The sequence below is a fragment of the Mauremys mutica genome, chromosome 5 (assembly GCF_020497125.1).
Source record: "Mauremys mutica isolate MM-2020 ecotype Southern chromosome 5, ASM2049712v1, whole genome shotgun sequence".
Lineage (NCBI taxonomy): Eukaryota > Metazoa > Chordata > Testudines > Geoemydidae > Mauremys > Mauremys mutica.
Genome location: NC_059076.1, coordinates 90,982,415 through 91,007,388, shown reverse-complemented (window position 1 = coordinate 91,007,388; position 24,974 = coordinate 90,982,415). Strand labels below are relative to the sequence as shown.

The 24,974-nt window shown below is 43.3% G+C and overlaps 1 protein-coding gene across 2 annotated transcripts in view; it reads right to left on the bottom strand.

The window, feature by feature from the left end:
- Positions 1-24,974, bottom strand: part of DLC1 (DLC1 Rho GTPase activating protein) — a 374,569-nt gene that overhangs the window by 66,364 nt on the left and 283,231 nt on the right. The window contains exon 6 of one of the 2 annotated variants that reach the window (XM_045018650.1): positions 24,179-24,504. The exons of the other annotated variant lie outside the window; for it this stretch is intronic. Coding sequence (XP_044874585.1) covers positions 24,440-24,504 — 65 coding nt within the window. The 3' untranslated portion in view covers positions 24,179-24,439. Of the gene's footprint in view, positions 1-24,178; positions 24,505-24,974 lie in introns of those variants that run through there. 2 annotated transcript variants of the gene reach the window in all.

Sequence of the window (24,974 nt, the reverse complement as noted above, 5' to 3'; positions counted from 1 at the left end):
AGATTGGATGTTTTTCTGAAAGCTCTGCTCTAGGAATTATTGTGGGGAAGTTCTATGGCCTGTGTTATACAGGAGGTCAGACTAGATGATCACAGTGATCCCCTCCAGCCTTGGAATCTATGAATCTTATAACACTCATGAATCTCTACATCCAGTTAAAAAGATCACTGCTCTCTCTATAGAGTACTATTTCTTTGATTATTCTTGATTTTTTTATAATATATAAAAGAATAATCAAAGAAATGTGGTTTAGACCATTTCACTATGTAGTCTAAGGCTATGTCTACACTAGAGACCGTACAGTGGCACAGCTGTACTGATGCTGCTGTGCCGCCTTAAGGTCTCCCGTGTAGCCGCTCTATGCCGACAGGAGAGAGCTCTCTTGTTGGCATAATTAAACCACCCCCAATGAGTTGCAGTAGCTATGTTGGCGGGAAACACTCTCCTGCCAACCTAGCACTGTCCACACCGGCGCGTCTGTCGGTGTAACTTATGTTGGGCAAGAGTGTGGTTTTTTCACACACCCTGACCAACAAAAGTTTTACTGACAAAAATGCTAGTGCAGACATAGCCTACAAGACAAGAAATACATCTCACCATTGGGATATATGGGAAATTGGAGATTTAAATATTAAAGTTCTTATTTTTACTATTTTTGTTAACATAACAGTGGTTAAATCATTATTAAATTAACCAACTCTTCCTCCGTCTGTTTTAAACAATTAGATTTTACCTTACATTTTTGAAATCACCAGGTTCCCATGCATTCCAGTGATGAGATGCATTTCCTATGCCTCAGTCTATTTCCCAGTGGGAGATCTAATCTGATGAAGTATCTGAAAAATGTCAGCTCTTGCTCTAAGAGATAACAGCACCATTCACAAAATGCCTGGTCCTAGAGGATACTGAGTGTCCTGAGCACCCACTGAAGTCAATGGGAATTGCAAGATTAGGCTGTTACTGAACATACTGAAACAATGAGAGCTATTTTCAAAAAATGAATTTGCAAAACAGTTTTATTATAATCAAGTAAACATCATACTTAGGTTCTAATCTCAAAACATAATGCACTAGCACAGATCCTTGCTCTCATGCAGTGTCCCAGTGAGTTCAATAGGACTCTGCACGACCATAAGGATGTCCACATTAGCAGATTGCATTGCCTGACCAGGGCCATTTTTAGCTACAGTAACTAAGAATGTATAAGTAACCACTCAAGTTTCCTGCTAAAGTACAATATTTTTATTCTCCCATCCCCCCATCCCCCTTTTGAATGATTCAAAGCTTTGTAGTTAAATTAGCTTTGTATTCATTAGACTTATTTCCTCTGGAGGAAATAGGCATATGCATCCACCTGGACTAGTTGACCAATTATGTGAAAAGGCTGCTGCTGTTTTAGCCTTGGGGAATCTGCAGGATGGAGGAAATCATTTTAAACCAATGACACAATAAAGCACAATAACTAAGGTAGCAAGAACACACTCTCTGATGGATAATTTCATTACAATAGTCACCAAAGGAAAATAATGTTTTATGAGATATTTATGAGATACTATAGTATGGACAGCAGCTGTAGTAAATATAATGAAAAGCTACTGAGATAGTAAAGAGGGAAAAAACACAAATGATTTTAGGGCAATGGGCCAAATTCAGACCTGGTGTAAGTTAGTGTAACTCCACAGTTCATTGCTTCTTACCAGCTCATGTCCAGAGCTCCTCTAGGCACTTCCTCTGACTGCCTGTCCCATCCCTCCCAATATCAGAGATTCATTTGGTACCCAATGTCAGATACTGATATTAATGAACCCGTACCAGTAAGGGGCTATTGTATCTTGCCATTTTGAATGCTTCTTTCCCCTTCTTGCCTACAGAACTTGGTTCTGTTCTCTTCTAATGTTCTTATACCACTCTGGTATCTAAATGCTGTGTGGTAGTGCATTAAATAATGTGACTAACATTTGTAATGTGTGGTTCATTTTCTCTTTCATCCTCTTCCAGGGATAGGTGTTTTTTTTGTTTTTTTTTGTTTTTTTGTTAAAATGTACACACTGTTATGTGTTTACGTTAAAAAGGGCAAGACTAAAAAAGTGCATTTTGCATTTGGAGTGGAAGGTGGTGAGGTTTTTGATGATCATTACTTCCTGTCAGAGTTCATTCCACAGTCTCAGATGAGCCCCCAAAGAAACTCTGTCTCCTGCACAGATGAGCTTTCCTCTTATGGCAGAAAGTTCCACTTTGCCTCACAGCGTTGCCAATCAAGGGCTTCATCCCAGAGCTTTTGGTGATCCTTTACATATACTGGCCCTGGCCACTAAGTGCCTTGAAAATAAGGACTGGATTTGATATTCTATGGGAAGACAGCATAGGGAGTAGAACACAAGTTTGACATGTTCATAGTAGCCTGTGCTGCTAAGGAGATACTGTACTAGCTGGTGTTTCCTTAGGGCAGATGGCTTAATGCCCAGGTATACTGCATTGCCGTAATCCAGATGGGAGGTGACAAAGGCATATATATCTGAGACCAGGTCATCATCCATCCGCATGGGATGAAGTCTCCTAGCTAACCAGAGATGGTAGAAAGTGTGACTCATGGATACTGCTATGTGAGAGCTTAGTATCAGCGAGGAATCTAGGAACTAACTTTCTTTCTTTCCTTCCTTTTCTTGTTAACCCCTTCTACTCTGACCCTCCCTTTCTCTACTTTTCAATTTTTTTCTTATTAGTACTACTTCTTAGTTGTTTGCAGTATATCTGACAACTTCTTGTGCTTTGAAAAGGTTCAACAAGAAATACTCTAATAAAGGCTACTTTGGTGATGGAGGGAAAATCAAAGCAGCAGTGGAAACCACAACCTACTTAGCAACTATCACTGATCAAGAGCAGCTTTTACTGCACCTTACTCTCGGTAAATTGCTGAAGAGCAGAAAGTGGGGTGGAGAGGAACTAGCTGTATTGCCAGTAAGAACACACTGAGATTGGGCAAAGTCTATCAAGGGATTCCATACTCACTCAGATGAAAGTGGTCTAGACCTGAACAAGAGCCATCAGAGTTAGGGAGAGGGCCAGACTCAGAACAGACAGAGGTTGCTGTCCAGCCCCAAATGAACAGATTGGAGAGCTGAGATGGTTGAACAGCAATAGAAGGGGGTGATAGAATTGGTGGTAAGATCGATTCCTTCATTTAAGTTTATGAATCCTTGGAAGGTGGCCAATTTGGCTAAATAATAGTGCCTCTTTTCTGTCTGTAGACTTCCCTTGTTATGTCAGATTATTACAGAGGGCTAGATTAGCATGTGGAGTTGTGTAAGTACTTAATGCAATACCTAAGAACAACTGGAGAAGTGACATGTCAATTGGAGCTTGCCTATTTTAAAGATAAAGCTACATATTCCGTTACACGGTCAGAAGAAACAGGACCATGGGAAACACTTACTATGCTTAATATTACAACACTATCTTACATTATGAACATACTGCACTTTTTTTTCCACACTCTAACTTTTTCAGTCATATCATTTTACAAGAAAACTTGATAAACAAATTTGCTCTTTGGAGAATATTTATATCAAGTCTGAGCCTGGAGCAATTTTAGCATCTCTATGTTAGGAGCCCCAGAAAAGAGATACGTATAATGAAGATGCAGAACAGCATGGTTCTTAAGTGCCAGTAAAATTCAAGGTTTGTAAGTTCTCTCACATGCAGAATAATATAAATCAAGTACAAGGCTGAGTTACATTTTTCAGATGTTAAAATGCATGCAGAAGCAGTGTAGATTGGAGAGGAAAAAGTTTTACCTAAATCACTTAATCCATTAAACCTTAGAAAAGGGTCTCATTTGATAATCCAGTGGATTATAAAGTTGAAAAAACATGCTTTAGTGCAGAGATGTGCGATAGATAGCCTTTGGATTCTATGCAACCTACTGCTACCATTAAAGAGATAGGGCCAAATTCTCTCTCAGTTATACCAGCTTAAGTCCAAAATACTATGGGGCAGATACTTAGCTGGGGTAAATTGTCATAGCTTCACGGAAGTCAATGGACTTCACTGGAGCTCTAACAATTTACACTGGTTAAAGATCTGCCTTTGTAACTTTATTGACCTCAACAGATGTAGAGTAGTGTAACTCAGAGAATGATTTAGCCCCTGAATAGTGGGCTTCTACTTATAACAAATTAATCATATTTTCATTAAAAAAACCTCCTTTGGTCCTTGCTGAACTGGTCCTGGCATCATCCCCCTCCCCTTTCATCTGAAGCCTACAAACAGCAAAAATATTGGAAATGTTTTTCAAAAGCCTCAAGAAAATGCAGTGTGCCCCCGAACACACAGTCTGCGGAACTCCTTGGGTCTTCTGTTTCTGAGACCAGTGCTGCTGGAAGCTTTTATTGCTTTCCAGCTCCTGCTTAGCATGGTGGATGGGGGACAATAAACAAACACAGAATGAAAGTCTTTGCTTGATCACAACTTCAGGGAATTAGAGTTAACCTGGTATATACTTCGTTAGATTACCCATGATGGGATGCCAAGGGCCCCCCAGTGCCAAAACCAGAACCCTCCCTCTTTTGAAACAAGAGACTTTACATCACATAAGTAGATTTATATTTTTAGGAACAACATTAGGGTAGGAAAATAGTCTCAGTTTTCTTTGCTGAGGAATCTTTATATTTTCCAGGTACAGAGGGTCTATTAAAAACTTCAGGATTAACAGCATTGACTGGGATCTGATTTCTAGACAGGAAGCGTAAACAATGACTTGAAAGGTGTGCATGCAGAACTTTCCAACTGATTTACCAGTAGCTCTTTAGAATCTGTCATGCATGTTATATTGAGCTTACAAACTTAATTACCTTAGCTATAAGAAACTGAGTGCCTGCCTCTCAACTCCTTGATGTAAATCAAAGACGGCAATAAAATAAACCCTACAGAATAACATATCACATTTGGGGCAGTCTGAAAAATTAGGATCAACAACTCAGAGTGCCTGATTCGCATCTCAACTACACTGATGTAAATCTGGAGTAACTCCAATGGAGTGATATCAGAATCAAAGCAGGTCTGATTCAGGCCCAGAGTCTTCAGGGTGAAAGTAACATATGCATAGTATTGTCAACCTCAAATGTTCAAAAATCAGGAGTCAAGTCCCCAAAAATGATGAGACTGGCTTAAAAATCATGAGATTTAAAATAAATAAATAAATCTGGGGTTTTCTCTTTTTTTCAAAGTGAAAGCTGACATTCCCACATGCCTTCAAGAGCTGAGGCTTTAAGTAAAATACCAAATATTGCAACACTCAAAATAATATTTTGAGAGCTGGCAACAGTGGTCCATAGAGGACTAACAGGAGAGAAGTGAGGGGAAAAGAGATGAGGGAACATGGGAGGGAGCAACCAGAATGAGTGGTGAAGCCACGGAGACAGAGGGGGAATCCTCATGTAGTGGGCAGGGTAGGGTGACCAGATGTCATGATTTTATAGGGACAGTCCTGATTTCTGGGTCTTTTTCTTATATAGGCTCCTGTTACCCTCCACCCTCTGTCCCAATTTTTCACACTTGCTATCTGGTCACCCTAGGGCAGGGGGACAGAGAGTCTTAGAGGAAGAGAGAGGCATGAGATGTCACCTGAAGGCAATGAAGGAGGCCTGCTATTCTCTGCCCCCTGAAAACATCAGTCTGGAGAAACAGCCTGCTGGCTATCCAGCAGCAGGTAGGGGAAGCCAGGACATGTTGGGGAAAGTCTGGAAGAGGCCTGTGAGTAACGTGATGTATATATATGGTATGTGATGCTATGTTGGGCATACTACAAATAGCAAGAACATGTGGAAAACTGCAGTATTTTTGAGTCCCTGATAATTAAGGTAACATAACCAAAATCATCACCAAATGTAAACAGGACCTTTTAATGCCTGAAAGCTGAAAGGCCCCAAACCCTCCACTTATTTGGAGAACTGTCCCATAAAAACTGCTTCAAATATTGGCAACTTTCCCCTGGCTTCCCTGTTCCTTCTCATGAGGAACCAGATGTTACTAACACTGATTAAAGTGGGTGGGAGGGTAAGACCCTCCCCAGTTCCTCTCTTCATCGGCTGCTCCTTTGTGCTGTGCAAATGAGGGGCAGGGGGCATAAGGAAAACAGCAGGGGAGTGGGTGTCTGGAGAGCAGAGACAGCAGTCTCTGTTAATGGGGTGGGGATCTGGAGGGCAGGGAAGGGAGATACAAACTGCAACCTAGAAATGCTGCTAGTCCCTGGGAGAAACCAGCTGATCTGCTGAACTTAGAACTAACAAGGGAAATATGAGACAGCTCTAAGAGAGCTGAGAATCGTGATATGCATAGAGTGTTCCGTGACAGGATGAAACTTTTCTGCCATTGAACAACTGGCCAAGCTAAACCCTATGTCATTTTAATACATTGATGGAGCTATGCCAATTTATACCAGCTCCATGTGTCTGCTGTGCTCTTATTATTTATATATTGTAAGGTGCTCGGTTGCTATAGCAATAGGCACAGAATCAGATACTAGCTAGAAAAGAAACAGAATTGTCTAGAAGTACATTAATGAATTTTGGTTAGACACTCTTTGCATAGCAGTTATTATATGGTATAAATTATCACAATACATGAATAGTTCTGAAAAAAGTTTGGAAAGCTACCTGAAGGGTAAAGTAAGGTAGAGCACAACAGGTAACTCAAAGGAAGGGGGTTGACTTTTGATCTGTCTATGCTGGAGCTGGAAGGTGTAATTTCGAAATATACATTGAGTAGACATACCCATGCTAGCTCTGATCGAGTGAGTGTACTAAAATAAGAAGTGTAGCCGCATTGGCACAAGTCGTAGGCAAGGCTAGCCACCTGAGTGCATACCTAGGGTCTTGCACAGAACAGTACTTGGGACAGCTAGTCCATCCCTCCGCTCAATATCCTTACATTTTTAGCATGCTAGCTTGATCAGAGCTAGCACAGGACATCTGCCTGATCTAGAAATTACACCTTCCAGCTCTGGTGTAAAGGTACCCTTAGACAGGTCTCCTTTGTCTTGAAATATTCTTTGCTAAGATTTTGTCATCTGATTTGCCAGTTCCTCAACCCTGATAAGGATGGACTTCATTTTTCTAAGGGTATGAGAAGGAATTTAGGCCCCCAGTGCTGCAGTTGCTTAAGTATGTATGCAACTTTACTCAGCTGAAAAGTCACATTGAAATGTAGGTACATAAATGTTTGCAGGATGTAGGCTTTAATTTCTAGATGATGGAGTTTCTGTCCCTGGAACAGTCCATTCTTGTGATGTGGACCACAGTTCACTCAAGCCCTTTAAACTCATTCCGCTAAGAATCGGTTCCCAGGAATGGAAGGCTGATGATGCTTTTATCCTCTGGCCACTCAGCTACTATTTCTGGTCTGGTTGATGATGCCGGAAATCAAAGTACAGATCTTGAGAACAGTAAAGCTTTTCACAATGGCCTCCCTGCATGATAAGTCACTGTGCCAGCTAAGAAAATGAATTTTTAATACACTTGGCACTGAATCAGTGTCTTGTTTCAAAGAAGAACTGCACAGAACACTGTTTATTTGATCTGTGTAGCACTGAAGTAGACTGCACCTATTTGAATTATCTGAGCCTCATACAACCTTTTACTGGGAGGTTCAAATTGGATTTGACAGCACCCCGACCAGCACATGACTTCTTGTATTGCATTCTTCTCTGTAATTAAGGAAATAATAGCATGCCAATACTATTTGCATTAGATGTGTTTAATATCTATACCTTAGTATACCTTAGTTTTAAAGGTGCTAAACTCAAATAGAATGTTCTTCGCTTGAGATGTTGGTGGAGAACATTTGTATTCAGGAAAGTGAGAAACTAATACACTGGCATCTGCCAGGCTTCCCCACTCATATATTTCATGCACTTTTGAAGTGTTGAAGTTGAGATGGCACCTTCATTCTAAACTCAGTTACTTCATTGTCATTTTCAGAACATTAACCTGTAAGCTCCAGTACACAAATGCTGTAAATCTGACCTAAAGGTAACTAGCTATCTTTGTGATCTGTGCTGCATTAACAAATATCTTATGGAAATGATCACGTCTCATTTTAGTCATATCACAAACACACTGTAATTCTGATGATGAAAGTAAATAGCTATATTTTGTCTGTTTTTTAATGGTTTTGTGTTCTGCATAAATAGATCTATGTATTCAAAGACTAAGTAGATTCTCCTGGTATATCTAACAGTAGTTATAAAAGTCAAAGATTCTTTTTTAGGCTAAAGGTGAGTCAGACTTCTCTGACCATGGTAAAATGTGTGTCTGCAAAATCACAAAGTTTGTCCTGGATTAATTCCAGTTCATTGTGACTATTGGAGTTAGAAAGGAAAACTTAGGGTATTTTTAATCACTTTTACCTCTAGTAACAATGTGATGCTATTTCCATTGTTCCTGTTATGGTAATAAGTAGCTAACATGTTCCCAAAAATTGATTATTATGCTTTATTCAATAGATCAACCATCAAGACATTGCAGCCAATCAGGAAAGGGAGTGGAAAGGAACAGACAGAGGAACCTCAAAGGAAAGGACAAGACACTATGTCTTTTGTCTTTTGTTCCAAGATGAAAATAAACTGTCTCCACTGCTGATAAGCTCCTCTTTTGATCTCCTTTTGCAATAATTAGAGTTAGACACTAAGTTATTTTATGCAGCTCTTCAAATTCAAAGTTCAGTCCACACTAAACTAATACGAATGGGAATTATTTGCCACATGCAAATATCGACACAATGAACTTTTTTATTATTACCTACATTTAGTCATGTAGCTTTTGCTTAATATCTCCAGGGGTGAGGAACCTCTGGCATGCGGCTCGCTAGGGTAAGCACCCTGGCAGGCCGGGCCAGTTTGTTTACCTGCTGCATCAGCAGGTTCGGCCTATCGCGGCTCCCACTGGCCACACTTCGCTGTCCCAAGCCAATGGGGGCTGCAGGAAGCAGAGGGTGAGGGATGTACTGGCCGCGGCTTCCTGCCGCCCCATTGGCTTGGATGGCAAACCGCGGCCAGTGAGAGCTGCGATCGGCTGAAACTGCCGACGCGGCAGGTAAACAAAGTGGCCTGGTCCGCCAGGGTGCTTACCCTAGTGAGCTGCGTGCCAAAGGCTGCCGACCCCTGAAAGCAAACTAGCCACTGAAAGAGCTGTTGGAGATGAGGTGTGTTCTTTACTACTGTCTTCTCTTTGGTCATAATAGTTTTGTTGGGGGGGAGGACAGGGGATTTTCAATTTAGGAGTATAAGTCCCATTGGGACCTTTCAATATGAGTTATGTGCCTAACTCCCTTAAATGCTTTGAAAAAAATCTATCCCTTAACAAATGGTTATAGTTTGAAGTGAGTAGGCTGAGAAGATAAATGAGACTCTCAGCCGTTAGTGGAGGTAAACATAGCAGGGTATCAGGTTCTAGCACCCTGCATAGAGATGCAGAGTTATTCTTCTAATTGACCTGGCAGTAGGGTGACCAGATGTCCCGATAAAATTGGGACCATCCCGATATTTAGGCGTTTGTCCCGCGTCCCGACTGATATATTTTTTTTCCTCTGCCGGCAGCACTCGGCTCTCTTTTTTTTTTTGTTCTGCTGGCAGTCCCCCCCGCCATGTGTCCCGATATTTTCTTCCTCTCATCTGGTCAACCTACCTGGCAGACAGATCAAGTGGGTCCTATTAGGACTATAGAAAGGTTCTGAGGCAGAAGCAGCTAAGGACAATGATAAGGAGGGCCTGTAGGGAGCAACCCTCAGAACAGCCCTGTTCAGGGACAAGCTCAGGGTGAGATTTATGCTTTTTGTTAAGTTAACAGTAAAGGTAGTCCTGGGGGTAAGAGGAGGTTGGACTTTGCTGCATGTATGCTGTGTTAGGATGGAAATGCCACCTCTTATAGTTCTTAGTTTAACAAGAAATAAGTTCTTCTTTGCCTGTGAAAATCCATACTTGCACCGGGACAAAATGTTTAGAAAATAAGAAACAATTTTATCTTCTATCTACAAGCTAAAGAAATCCCACTTTTTATAAATATTAATAGGTTGTGCACACACAAGTGGACTGCCTGGGTCAGAGGCTAGAATGCTACAGGCCATAGCAAACAAGCCTCTTCCATGCAGCAAGCAGACCAGTCACCCTCTTCCTCTCCATGCCACCCATTGAAGATCAGATTACAAACTTTCTGTGGTATACAGTAAAGTGCAGATCTTGAGAGTATGGCTACTAAAAGCAGGTCAGGAATTGAAGAGTATTTCATAGATTTTAAGGACTATTATGATTAGTTAGTTTGACTCCGCATAAGAAAGAAATAGATCCTTACCCAGCAATTCCTGCATCAAACCTAGTAACTAGTGGTTGAATTACAGCATCTCCTTATGGGCTTGTCTACACAGTGGAGTAATGTGCTCTATGGGGGCATGATTTCTAAAGCACACTAATGTGTTGTGCAATAATTGACCCTGCTGATGCACACTAAATGTTCCTTAGTATGCTTTAATGTAGTACTATTTCAAACAGCATTATGTTAAAGTAAACTAGCAGAATCTACACAGACCAACCAATTAATGAACATGTTAGTGCACTTCAGAAATCATTATAGAGTGTGTTACCCCTCGGTGTAGACAAACTCTTAGAAAGACATCTTGATTTAAAGAATTTAAGTTATGGAGAATCTACCACATCCCTTGGCAAACTCTTCCAATGGTTAATTACCCACCATGTTAGAAAACTGCTCTTTATTCCAGTTTGAATTCTCTTATCTTCAATTTCTAGCCATCATATCTTAGTATGCCTTTGTCTCCTAGACTGGAGAGCTCTTTAGTGTTAGAGCCTTTCACAAGTCCCCTGATGGTAATCAGAATGATGTGATGTTAAGGCCTGACATATTGCAAACTACTAGGACCAGAACATACAGCTATGTATTGTTGAGAAGCAGCTTTCCAATGATATACTATTTTTATCCCTGGTGATACATGAGGTAAATCCTGAGGCCATGCAAAGGTATGTAACATTTATCAGACAAGATAGGATGCTTTCAGCATATCATGCAATCTCGGTTGGTGCACATTCATATTATCAGTAGAATCAGTGTAGCCAGTGGAATACTATATTGTCTGCCAGCCCTGTAAATACTGCAGTAAAAACAAAGAATAATGGCATTCTATTGGAATTCCAGGAAAGGAGACCCATTGTCAACTTCCTTATTTAATCTTCCAAAAATAGAAAAGCGGATAGGATAAATGAATCATTCACAGGAACAGATGTTAATTAATTAAAACAGAGCATTAAAGTGTCAAAATAATTCATTTGTAAAACTGCAATAAAACTTTCAACCTCACATGTAAAATTATGTCTGGCACAGTTAGGGTGACCAGATGTCCTGATTTTATAGGGATAGTCCCGATATTTGAGGCTTTGTCTTATATAGGCACCTATTACTCAGATAAGCAACTAATGTTCTAATGCTTATCTGAAGTTTATTCTCTCTCCTCCGTCTGGAAATCAAATCAGGGTGAAAGTCTTGCAACATGTAGATTTCTCATGCAATTTCCTCTACCCTCTTCTGCTTAGGCCAGAATACCATGAAAAAGGCTTTTTCTTCAGTATTTTAGTACTTTTGCTTCTGGCTGACACCAGGAAGTCAGAGACACATGGAAATTAAAGAAAAACAAAGCAAAATGAACTTTTTTGAACCCTAAGAAAAGGTTCAGTTTGGTTCAATGCAAATTCAGTTTGGCTTGCTGACAGTGAGAGCTATTGGACTGTGATATAATATCACACAGAAAGTGGTGTGAACCCTGTTTCTTGGCTAATTTAAATTGTACTAGACAAAGCTCTAGTAAGTGAACAGTAGGGACAAACCTGCAGTGTCAGCGAGATGGAGTGGATAACCTAGCACAGGGGGTCTCAGGACAAATTATTCGGTGGCCTCAGAGTGCGGCCACCAACTCTTCCTGGTGGCTGTTCTCACACTTTTTCCTAAAATACTTAATTGGCTTTATGAAAAATAACTAAATATACACATCCAAATCATTGTAATTTATTTAATGCTAGCTGGTAAGTCTGCTGTGAAAAGTGATATTAACAAACATACAAGTATCACTTTTCATAGCAGACTTACTCAGCCCTGGGAAGTCTGGGGACAAATTAAGCTCTGGATGGGGGGTTGGGGGAGACAGCAGGGGCCAGGGGCAATGAAGGGGGGGAGTTGGTCAGGGGAGGCAGTGGGGGCCGGAGCCTGAAGCCCCGGGACCGGAGCTCAAAGCCTTGCAACCAGAGCCTGCCTCCCGCCACCCCCGGGCTGAAACCCAAATCCTGAGCCCTATTGCCCCTGGGAAAGTGGGGAACTCACCAGCTGCCCAGCCCTTGCTGGAAGCTTCAGCAACCAACACCAAGGCTGTGCATTCAGGAGCACCAGTGAGGGGGAGGGGCTGCTCCCCACCCCCAATCACACCTCAGGAGGCTGTGGCTGCAAAGAAAAGCCCCTGGTGGCCGAAAGGCTGACCTAGTAGGCTTACTCTGTCTCTAACGTCTATAATTTGGATAGTTGAAGTTGTTTTTTAAACCTTTCTGTCCATCAGCTCTTAGATACCAAGGTGATAGGTACCTGAGGTTCAGGCTAGGAAAGGGGCAAGTTCTGAATGCTGCTATTGATAAGCTTACCCACAATGAATTCAGCACATAGCTAGTCTATACTAAAACGTTTGTGTTATTGTAACCTTTACAATGACAGCTGGTGACCAGGATACCTGTGGAAATGCTGCACAGTTGTCCACCAGAACCACAACTGTGACATCTTTTCCTTGGGAGTGGCATGTGGTCCAGTAGCTGATAGGGAAGGAGGCAGGATCATATTAATTTTGCACTTCTTGTGCTGTAAAATGCAGCCTCTTCAGCAGCAGGCATTCTGCACTGGCTTAAAAGCTAGTGGTTTCTAATCTTTTCCTGGCTGAGGCTTCCACCTAACAACAAACTGGCAGATGAGAGCCCCTCCTATGTCTCCCTGCAGTAGGCCCTGGCACAATTGCCGCCATCTTCCCCCCCCCCCTCATTTCTCTCTCCCTTCCCACCATTTGTGTCTGTCTTTATTTTCTGTACTGTGTTGCTTTCTGCACTTTTGCTTTGTGGCTCTCCCTCGCTGCTCCCTGCTTATCAGAAGGCTGCACATAACTTGGAGTGGGGGCACTAGAGATGACTTAACAGTGTAAGGCTAGCATGTGCTCCAGTGGCTGAGCTGAGTGCTGCTGGACCCAGCGAGGAGAAGTGAAGGTTGCTAGTACTTGCAGACCTCTCCCCGTAAGTCACTGCTGTAACTGGCTATGTAAGGTGTCCCAAGGAGCCGGTATAGATGAAATGGGTAGCTTTCAAGGAGCTATCCACAGCCACAGAAGCACTTTTGCAGTGGGAGTAGGGGCAGGTTCAGGTTAACACAGCTATCTCTATTGCATTGTTCTTTTACTTCCCATCTCCTCCTCTGGACTAATTGAGGGCCCATCTCCAGCTCAGGAAAGTTTGCTATGAACTGTTTTGAGTTTTCATTAGGCGAGGAGTGGAGAATAACTTCTCCAGATGAAGCCACATGGGAGATTTAAACAGGGAGAATGGAAAGGAGTGGCATTGATGGATTCTAGAGAAAGAGTGTCATCCACTACTGCTGGCTTGGAGATTAACTCTGCTGGAACAGTTACTTAAATGGGTAATCCTGAATAAAAAATAAATTAATCCTTTTTTTGTTTAAGGTTCAGACAGGTGATACAAATCAACAAAATCAAGTTCATATTGACTGACAACCGTATCCTCATCAGATCCTGTTGTGCATAGAATGTTTGGAGGCATCAGATAACTGTCTGATACTAAGCACCTATATGTGATGAGCTAAGACTGGGGTGTAAGCTTTAACTTTGGATGGAATTGCTAGATTTTGGCTTTAAAGTAGTTAATAGGTGGGTGTGTTGGCAGCAGTCTGTTTATGTTGTTGGGCTTCTTAGAAATGAAAACCTTGGATACTTTCCTGCTGAGGGTTGGCAGTAACTGCAGATACATTTCAGAATATTCTTATATTTCATAGAAAGATTTGATGAAAATTAGAAGAAACAAGTTCAACATTTACCAGACTTGCAGGATATTTTTTACATAGTTAGAGGGCTTAGGTAATTATTTTCTTAATGAGCAAACTTGTCAAAACACATTACGCAGACTGTTTATACATCATCACTCTTTTCCTCAGTAGTCTGATACAGATCATACAATGCAGGAAAACATTCATTTCTAATTACTGCTGGTAATTTTTCAAAGATTTTTCACAACCAAGTTACTACAATCTAGTGGGGAACCCAAAAGCTTTCCTAGGAAAAATAAACTAGTTTTCATAATACTACAGTTTATATTTTGAACTCAGAAAACTGCATATTTTTGTATTTGATCATACAGTATGAATTCAAATGCAACATGCTGATGAAAAGGGCTAATGTTCTTGGCAGTGCTAGGGAATCAGTGACACCATACCAAGATGCTTGGCACTTATATATTGCCTTCCATCACAGGCTCTCAAAGCGTTTTACAAACAATGAATTAATCGTCATGACCCCTTTGCAAGGTAGGTAACTTTTATTGTCTTAATTTTACAGCTTGGAAAACTAAGGCACCCAAAAGTTAATGGCTTGCCCAATGTCACCCAGTGAGACCATTGAGAGAACTGGGAACCAAACCTTGATTTCTTGACTCCCATTCATGTGGTTTAATGACACGTCTATCCTTATGCCCTATTTACAGCATTTCTATGGATCAAATGGATGTGGGATAAATTGTGCCTGCCTATTGCACAGGTGTAGCAGAAGACAATAAGAGTCTTCATGGACCCCCATGCAAGAATCAGGCATAGCTGAAGTTCCTGTGCTCAGTGTAGCACAGTAGTGCTCCTTCCTAATGCACATGGGGAGACAACCCAACCCAACCCAACCCAACCCAAAGGAACAGAGAGTTCCAGCAGAGCTGCCAGGGCCTAGAGAAGTGAGTATGCTGCATTATCCTCATGGATACAGCTCCCTCTCAGAGGGTGCGGCTCCACATGACTCCCCAATGTAGGCCAGTGCCTGGAAGGCATGATTAAGACCTTCATGTTAGGACACTGTGCTTTATTGCATCCAGGGACTCCAGCAGGAATTTAAAGCTAAAGTTGTTTTGATGACAGAATGAGAAATATGGGTTGAATGTGAAGTATGGGCTTGCTACAGTATTCAGGGTATACATCCTAGGCAGTTTGTTCTTATCTTACCAGTATCATGCTTTAGCCTTCCTGTTTGGGAGTAACAGGTGCATTGTGGGGTGTACTACATTATTTGAAATTCTATATGTAAAAGTATTCTGGTTAGTGTAGCTATATCATTTTCTAGTGTCTTCAGCTTTTGGAAATAATTTTTAGCATGTGTAAGGCATTTCTCAGTTATTTGAACATTGCAGCTATCTGCAAGCTATCTTCACTGCTAACAGGTGTTTAGTTATTTTTGTTATTTTAGTGTTCAACTTAATGAAATAAGATGCACAGTGATCTGTTTTTTCCAGGACTCCCACTGATAGGTACACAAGCTATATAGAGCTCACTTTCACATTTTTAGTAGTTAGTGATGGGTGAACCTCAAAAGGTTCATAGGTTCATTTTGATTTGGATGAATACCTTAGAATTCAGATTCTTATCCTTGGGTCAGCAAAATGGGGCTAGTAATCAAATCAGAACAATGGTTCTTGTAAGGTAATGACAGATAGAGAGAGAACTTTCCAGTAGTTCCTGTTCCTGGTCAGGCTGGAAATCAAGTCAAAACACCCCTTTTCTGTTTTTCCTTTTGTTTCCCCAACCCTTTTGCTTTTGCTCCTGCTTATATATTGTGGAACAATTTTCTCCCCTCAGCGTAAATCTACACAGCAACTAGACACCAGTGGGGCTGTTTTGTTGTAGTGTAGACTTCCAGGCTTGGGTTGGAGGCTGGGCTCTAGGACCCTGCAAGGTGGGAGGGTCCCTGAGCCTGGAAGTCTACACAGCAATGAAACAACCCTGCAGCCTGAGCCCTGTGAGCCCAAGTCAGTGAGCACAGGCCAATCACAGGTGTGTAGTTGTTTAGTAGACATACCCTCAGTTACATCCATACAACCCCAATGTCTTCAGCTGACAAAATTTTGCTCTCACTTACACCTAGGCTTGGAAAGATTGGAATTTCATCAATAAATGTCAACAAACATCAATTACACACACAAACTGATGAAAATATATTTCCATCAATAACAATCAAAATTCACAGATAGACAAAGTATGAAAAATGTTGCTTGAGGACTGATTAGAATTTGATTTCAAGATATTTACTTTGTATATTTTGACATCTGATGTTGACAATTTGTGTATTAATGGTTATATAGCAATTGTCTGACACCCTCCCCATAACTGAAAATTAAAAACGATAAAGATAAAAAATGCTTACAACCCATAATTTCACACAACTGTTAATATTTCTGTAGATAAAACCATTGATACTATCTGTCAAAATTATAAAAAAATAAAAATTGAATTCTTACCACCAATGTGAATCTAGTGGGGGTTGCCTGGATGTAAAATGAGGGCAGAATTTAGCCTCTGATTATGTGTGTATATGAGAAATATAGTAATATAATATTTGAGATCTTAGTTTTAGTCTGCTAAAGCTATCGTTGTAAGCATTATTATGCTAGGAAACCCATTAGGACTGTTAATATCTCTGGCGTTAGCATGGAACTTTTCCTTGACTACCAAAACATGGCAATTTTCAATGTTAAAGTAAGCTCTAAAGATCCCACCCATTTCCCTCCCCTACCCGCTCAACACATACTTCAAATCCCCTCCTGAAGTCCTCTGTTGCTATCACAATCCTTCTGGCTGAAGAGGACTGAACAGAAGGGACTTCTTTTGGAGCCTGGCTGCAACACACACTGAAAAAGCCAAAGAGGTCCCTGCTGAGTGATGCGAGACCATGTACTGAGTGCTGGCTGCTTCTTCAGCATTGTCAATCTGGGAACAGCAGACTGCAGAAATAGATGCCTCAATAAAAACTACATTGGTGTAAAATAGAAACGTGATGATGTAGTCAAATGTCACACGAGGCAAAATAATTCAGTTTGTTTTGAAATTAACTCCATAAGGGTGTGAGTCTGTCATCTTTGCTCCCAGTGGGAAGTGTATCTTCTGCCATGAGTATGCATAGATGATCTGATTCTCATTTACAGTGAGGCCCCTTTATATCACTTCGCCAGTGTCAAGTGGTCTTAAAGTGGGTGTAAATCAAATGTATATGTATGCATGTGTATATAATTTACATCTTCTTAACACTTCCAGAACTGCTAAAAATTTCATGATCAAACCAGTTACATAAACCACACTGCATAGCAAGCACTGATTCTAAGGGGAAAGGACTTAGTTTAAGAAAGATAACCACAAAAATGATAGAATTACCAGATCAATTAACTATTGAAACAACATATGACGCTTTGCTAACTGGCAAATTATTACAAATGCAAAACTGAGCATATTGTTAAATGCAGCTTTGACAAATAGGAAGTTTAGTTTCACTCATTTACATGTATAAATTACTATGCAAAGTATAACACAGTGGAGAATCAGGCCTGCCTTGTGACCTTGGACATGTTACTTACCCATTCTGAGGCCTGGTCTACACTAGGACTTTAATTCGAATTTAGCAGCGTTAATTCGAACTAACCGCTCAACCGTCCACACCAGGAAGCCATTTAATTCGAACTAGAGGGCTCTTTAGTTCGAATTCGGTACTCCACCTCGACAGGTGGAGTAACGCTAAATTCGACATGGCTAGCTCGAATTAGGCTAGGTGTGGATGCAAATCGAACTTAGTAGCTCCGGGAGCTATCCCACAGTGCACCACTCTGTTGACGCTCTGGACAGCAGTCGGAGCTTGGATTCTCTGACCAGCCACACAGGAAATGACCCGGGAAAATTTGAATTCATTTTCCTGTCTGGGCACTTTGAATCTGACGTCCTGGCTGGACATCGGGGCGAGCTCCGCAGCACCTGCAACGATGCAGAGCTCTCCAGCAGAGGAGTCCGGCCAATCCAAGAATAGAAAGAGGTCCCCAGCATGGACAGACCGGGAAGTCCTGGATCTGATCGGTGTGTGGGGCGAGGAGTCTGTGCTGTCGGAGCTGCGCTTCAGCAAGCGGAATGCAAAGACCTTCGAGAAGGTCTCCAAAGCAATGATAGAGAAAGGATACAGCTGGGATGCAATGCAGTGCCGCGTGAAAATCAAGGACCTGAGACAAGGCTACCAAAAAGTCAGAGCGGCAAACGGACGCTCCGGAGCCCTTCCCCAGACATGCCGCTTCTACGAGGCACTGCATGCCATTCTAGGTGGGTCTGCCACCACTGCCCCACCAGTGACCGTGGACTCAGTGGATGGCATAGTGAACCTGGACAGTTCCTCCTCGATGTTCGCCGATGGGGAAGATGAGGAAGGGTCTGTGGAGGACGGCGCAGGCGACAGCGAACACAATACCGCTTTCCCTGACAGCCAGGATCTCTTCATCACCCTCACAGAGATCCCCTACCAACCCTCCCCGGCCGTTAACCCGGACTCTGAATCAGGGGAAGGATCAGGCGGTAAGTGCTATAAACATGTAAACATTTATTTTTTATAAAACAGGTATAAAAAAATAGAAATACTATATATAAAATTTTCAATTAAAAACGATATGAAAAGTAGGTCCACACATATAGGGATTGAACAATAATCCTCCAGGGACAATTCAAGAAAGGTCTCATTTAGGTCCTCGAAAAGCCTCCGCAGGAGGTTCCTGGGGAGAGGTGCCTTGTTGGGTGCTCTGTGGAAGCACACTCTTCCGCGCCAGGACATCCTTATGTACATGGGAATCATCGCCTCCACAAGCATGGCCGCATATGGTCCTGGTCTCTGCAGGGCTTCCCTTAGCATCCGCTCTTTGTGACTCCGAGGGACCCGCATCAGGGTGATCTCGTTCATGAAATGCTGCATCTAATTAGGGCAATTAGTGTATTGTTACTGTTGTGAATGGTTGACTTTTACTTTGCATAACAATGACCCTCGCTTAACAGCCACGTGTTGTAGGCCACATAGGAAAAGCATACATTGATCTTTCCCGTGCACTGGCGGGAGTGGCTGGAAAAGGGTCAGAGTATATGATTTCCAGATTGCCTTTAGCGGGAGGGCACAGCTATCCATTAACTGATAAGCAGAATGTACTGTAAGGCTTACCAGGACTGTCTGCTAGACGGATTCAGCTGTCTCTCCCCACTTGTCTGCTCTCCTGTGCAATGCCGCAGCCAATGAGAGCGTATTCCGAAATCTCGAACTTGTCCTGAGATCTCGTGAGACTTGTTGCCCTGTATGGTCTTGTTCAGAGAAACTGACTAGACTGTGTTCACTGTTCGCAAACATGTATCTGTTCAAGGAAATCAGTTACTTTTCCCATCACACAGCTTCGGCTCTTTCCCGGACTGCCCCGGCATCCCCCTCGCAGAGGCTGGCGCAGATTAGGCGGCGAAAGAAAAAGACTAAGGATGAGATGTTCGCGGAACTGATGGCCTGCTCCAGAGCCGAGGCGGCAGAGCAGAGACAGTGGAGGGAGACCCTATGTCAACAGCATCGCACACACATCAAACGGGAGGACAGGTGGCGGCAGGAAGACCAGCAGGCGACTCAAACGCTGCTTGGGCTAATGAGGGAGCAAACGGACACGCTCCGGCGCCTTGTTGATGTTCTGCAGGACCGCAGGCAGGAGGACAGAGCCCCCCTGCAGTGTATCTGCAACCGCCCTCCCCCGCCAAGAAGTCCTGCCCCCCCCTCACCCAAAAGTACAAGACGGAGGGGCGGTAGGGGCCGTGAGAACTGTCACTGCACCACTGCATAGCGCTAATGTACCACACACCTCTCACGCTATAAATTTGTAGAAGTGCTTCCCTTACAGGCTCACCCAGTCCCAAATCCAAGTTTCATCCCCCCAGTGTGTATTAGATTATTAAAAGCTGTTTGCTGTTATTCACTGTTTCGGTCACGTCTTTCGTGTCAGAGGATTTTTTTGTGTATGGGGGGGGGAGGGGATTTATAATTGCACGGTATAGCCTACATTACCAGGGTACAGACTTGGGGCCATGATCAACTGCAGGGCACACACACACTGCAGTCAGTAGGCACCAGGGTCACTCTGTGTGGTGTATGCTGCCCCGGGTCATTCTGTGATGTGTATGCTTGTCCAGGGTCCTAGCGCCTGCCACCCCGTTAATGTTAAGGCACGCTGCCCTTACCATGCACTTCCACTGTAGCAACGAGCCTCTCCGCTGCCCTGAGCCCCAACAAGAGCCCTCATCCACGGACAGATGCTCACCCTTCCCCCACACCCCTCACCCCTTCCTACGCCCAAACCCGCAGCCCACTGCCATCATCCAAACCCCTATCCAAAGAAGGCACCACTCGCCCCTTCCTGCAAACCCACCCCTTCCTGCAATCCCTCCCCTTCATGCACAACCACTTGCAACCGTCCCCCACCCCAGAGACCTATGTAGGAGCAGGAGGATGTCATTCCTCTATGGAACAAGCGGTCTGTACATCAGTGCACACCGTGCCCAGCACAGTATGCGTCCATGTTTCAACACCTGAACAGAAATGCAAAGTAAAACAAAGATTTATTAATAATGAGTGTAACAATTAATTTGCTTTAAAACGTGCTTTGGAAGTGGGGGAAACTTGGAGAACGGGGTATGTAACCGCAGATCGAAATCGACACATACAGACACAGGCCCAGGGTCAGTTTCTCTTGAAAGCAAGTGGAGAGTCATAGGTTACCCTGCTCTCCGAGGAAACTTGCTTTCAAAGCCTCCCGGATACACAGCGCTTCCCGCTGGGATATTCTCTCGGCACGGGTGTCTGGCTGAGCGTAAACTGCAGCCAGGCGATTTGCCTCAACCTCCCATCCTGACAAAAAGGTCTCGCCCTTGCTCTCACAGAGATTGTGTAGCACACAGCAAGCAGCAATAACTACGGGAATATTCTTTTCACTGATGTCCGAGCGAGTCAGTAAGCTCCGCCATCTCCCCTTGAGACATCCGAAAGCACACTCCACCACCATTCTGCACTTGCTCAGCCGGTAGTTGAAGAGTTCCTTCTCTCTGTCCAAGGCGCCTGTATAGGGCTTCATGAGCCAGGGCATTAGCGGGTAGGCTGGGTCCCCGAGGATCACTGTAGGCATCTGCACATCCCCAACCGTTATTTTGTGGTCCGGGAAGAAAGTACCTGCCTGGAGGCGTTTAAACAGACCAGAGTTCCTGAACACACGCGCGTCATGAACCTTGCCCGCCCACCCAACAAAGATGTTGGTAAAACGTCCCCTATGGTCTACCAGTGCTTGCAGCACCATTGAAAAGTAGCCCTTTCGGTTAATGTACTCGCTGGCCTGGTGGGCTGGTGCCAGGATAGGGATGTGAGTCCCATCTATAGCCCCACCGCAGTTTGGGAATCCCATCGCGGCGAAGCCATCTATGATGTCCTGGATGTTTCCGAGAGTCACTACCTTTGAGAGAAGTTGCTCAACGATTGCGTGGGCTACTTCAATCACAGCAACCCCCACGGTAGATTTGCCCACGCCAAAGTGGTTCGCTACTGACCGGTAGCTGTCTGGCGTTGCAAGTTTCCAGAGGGCTGTGGCCACTCGCTTCTGCACACTCAGGGCTGCTCGCATCTGGGTGTCCTGGCGCTTCAGGGCAGGGGACAGCAAGTCACAGAGTTCAAGGAAAGTGCCCTTACGCATTCTGAAGTTTCGCAGCCACTGTGATTCATCCCAGACCTGCAGCACTATGCGGTCCCACCAGTCCGTGCTTGTTTCCCGGGCCCAGAATGGGTTCCACACCATGAACTTGACCCATTGCCACCATGATCTCCACGGCGCGGTGTACCCTGCTTTGTGAGAGGTCTGCGCCACTCTGTGAATTCCTGTCCTCACCGCGCTGCCGGAGCCTCCTCGCCCGATTTCTCAGCAGCTGACTGTGGAAGAGGTGGACGATAAGGTGCGAGGAGTTGACAACGGCCATAAGTGCAGCGATGATCGCAGCGGGCTCCATGCTCGCAGTGCTGTGGCGTACGCGCTGTAACTGACAAGAGAAGGGCGCGAACAGATTTCCCGTCGGAGCTTTCAGGGAGGGAGGGCGTGATTGACGGTTCAATGACAACAGTTACCCAAAAGCACCCTCGACACATTTTTCCCCCAGGAGGCATTGGGAGCTCTACCCAGCATTCCAATGGCCAGCGGGGACTGCGGGAACTGTGGGATAGCTTCCCACAGTGCACCGCTTCCAAAGTCGACCCCAGCCCCGTTACTGTGGACTCAGAAATTCGAATTAGTGTATTTACTGTGGATACACAAATTCGACTTCATAAGGTCGAATCCACAAATTCGACTTAAGTAGATTCGAAATAGTCTTGTAGTGTAGACAAGGCCTGAGTCTCGGTTTCCCCTGCTAGCTGTTGTGACTCAGGGTACGTCTTCACTACCCGCCGTATCGGCGGGTAGCAATCGATTTCTCGGGGATTGCTATATCGTGTCTCATCTAGACGCGATATATCGATCCCTGAATGAGCTCCTGTCGACTCCGGAACTCCACCAACCTGAACGGCGGTAGCGGAGTCGACATGGGGAGCCGCGGACGTCGATCCCGCGCCGTGAGGATGGTAGGTAATTCGATCTAAGATACTTCGACTTCAGCTACATTATTCACGTAGCTGAAGTTGAGTATCTTAGATCGATTTCCCCCTGTAGTGTAGACCAGCCCTCATATAGAAATTTCCTGCAATATCCTTGAAAAACCTTATTGTATTAAATTGACATATTATCATGGGTCAGGGGATTGTATATAACCTCTCTAGGGGAAGATGTGATGTGAGGCCTGGGAGTTGAAAGGACTATGTTGAAAATTTGCCAGACAAGAATATACTTTTGGACCAATAAGTGTGAAGTGGATTTCCTAGGGAATACCTAGGAAGAGGTTAATGCAAATTCCCCACCTCTGGTTAGGCAAAACCCCAGCCTTTTGAAGCTACATCCGGAGGAGAGGGTCGTTGTCTGCTGTTCCCAGAGACTGGAGATCAAAGGCCCGAGCTGTATAAAGAATCTGAAAGTTATGTACTTGTAACCACAGGAGAAACCTAGTTGTGAGTTTTGAAGGACTGACATCTACCAGAGCGAGCCATTGGAGTTGGGGTGATCTGTGGTAAGCTTTTTTAGCATGATCATAGGTCCCAACAGTTACAGCTGCTTTCTGCATAACATCTCTTAAGATATGGCTTTACCTATCCATCCACACAGCTAAAACTCTCCTTCTAGCTCTCATCATCTTGAATTTTGATTACTGCACCATTCTTTTCTGGCCTAGACAAATGCAATCTTGCACCAATCATGTCCATTCATAATGCTGCTACAAAGATCATTCTCCTAGATGGTTGGTTTGACCATGCCATGCCTCTCTTTGAATCCCACCACTGGCTTTCTGTTCTCTATTGTCTCGGCCATCTCATTCAGTATCAAAATGTTGACTCCCACCTCTGTTTGGTCTGTGATGCCAGCCTCTATTGCCAACTTGTCAAATTTTCAAACACCCTTTTTCTTTCTCCTGTGCTGTTCCTCACACTTGGGAAGAACTCCCTGGAAACAGCTGCAAGACCTCATTATCCTCATTATTCTCCTTCAGATGCCTCCTTAAAACTCTCCTTTGCTGAGATGCCTGAGATGCTGAGCCCACAGCCTAACATGCTGACTAATACTGTCTCATTGTTTCCTTCGAATCCCCCCCGCTCGCTGGTCTATATCCCACTGTTGCCTCTTGTTCTGTACTTAGATTGTAAACTATTTGGGGCAGGAGCTGTCTTTTTATTCTGTGTTTGTACAGTGCCTAGCACAATAGGGTCCTCCTAGTGCTATGATAATACTACTATTACTACTAATAAATACTAATTAAATCCATAGAAGTGTTACTACTTTTAACATTCATGTCTTTTCTTCAGGCTTTCAAATATTGGAGATTACTTAGATTACAAAAAGGTTTATGGTTGTTACTAAATTAAATCATTCATATAACTTCATAAATGTACATGGTGCTTTACAAACACGGTGCTTTACAAGTCAGTGCCTGTGATCTCAGAGACTACCTTTCCCTTCAGGTGAAACTGTGGCAGCTAAGAAAATTGAGGAATTTGAGCTCGCAATCTCTTGAGTTAATGCATGGGGCTTTAGGCAGATCAGTCTCAGTAATGGTATCTTCTTCCATGGGTTCACCAGAGCCTGGATATGTTGACTTTGAGGTACCACTGCAAGGCCTGTGTGTTCTCCCAGACTTTCTTGAGAGGGCTAGGAAAAGGCCTGAGTTGATGGAGAATATGGTTGCGGGAAGTTTTCTGTTGACATTTGGTCCCCTTTAAAATTATAAAATAACAGAAGTTTGTATATGTCTTCAGGTTACTAGTTAGGTGCATTTTTAAGTAGAAATAATTAGAAAATTAAAATGCATAGAATATAGGATCGTGTGCAAAATACCATACCTATCTGTGTCCTAGAATCTGTATCACTTTAAAAATATGCAAACTGCTAGATAGATAATAGAAATAGCCTAGAAATAATTACATTTATTTCTAATTATTTATAAGATAATGATGTTACTCTACCTAACACTGACATTAGGTTGCTAAAGCAAACACTCTTATTCTGGTCAACAACAATGTTCAAAATGTGAAGGAAAAGTCATATGTTTTCCAAATCAGTAAATCTTCCAGGGCTACATTCAGCTACATTCCCAGGAAAATCACCATTTTAGGGGACTGCTGCTTTTGCTATCAGAAAAGCTTTCCAATACACCAACAATGTTAGCTGTGAAACGATTAAATCT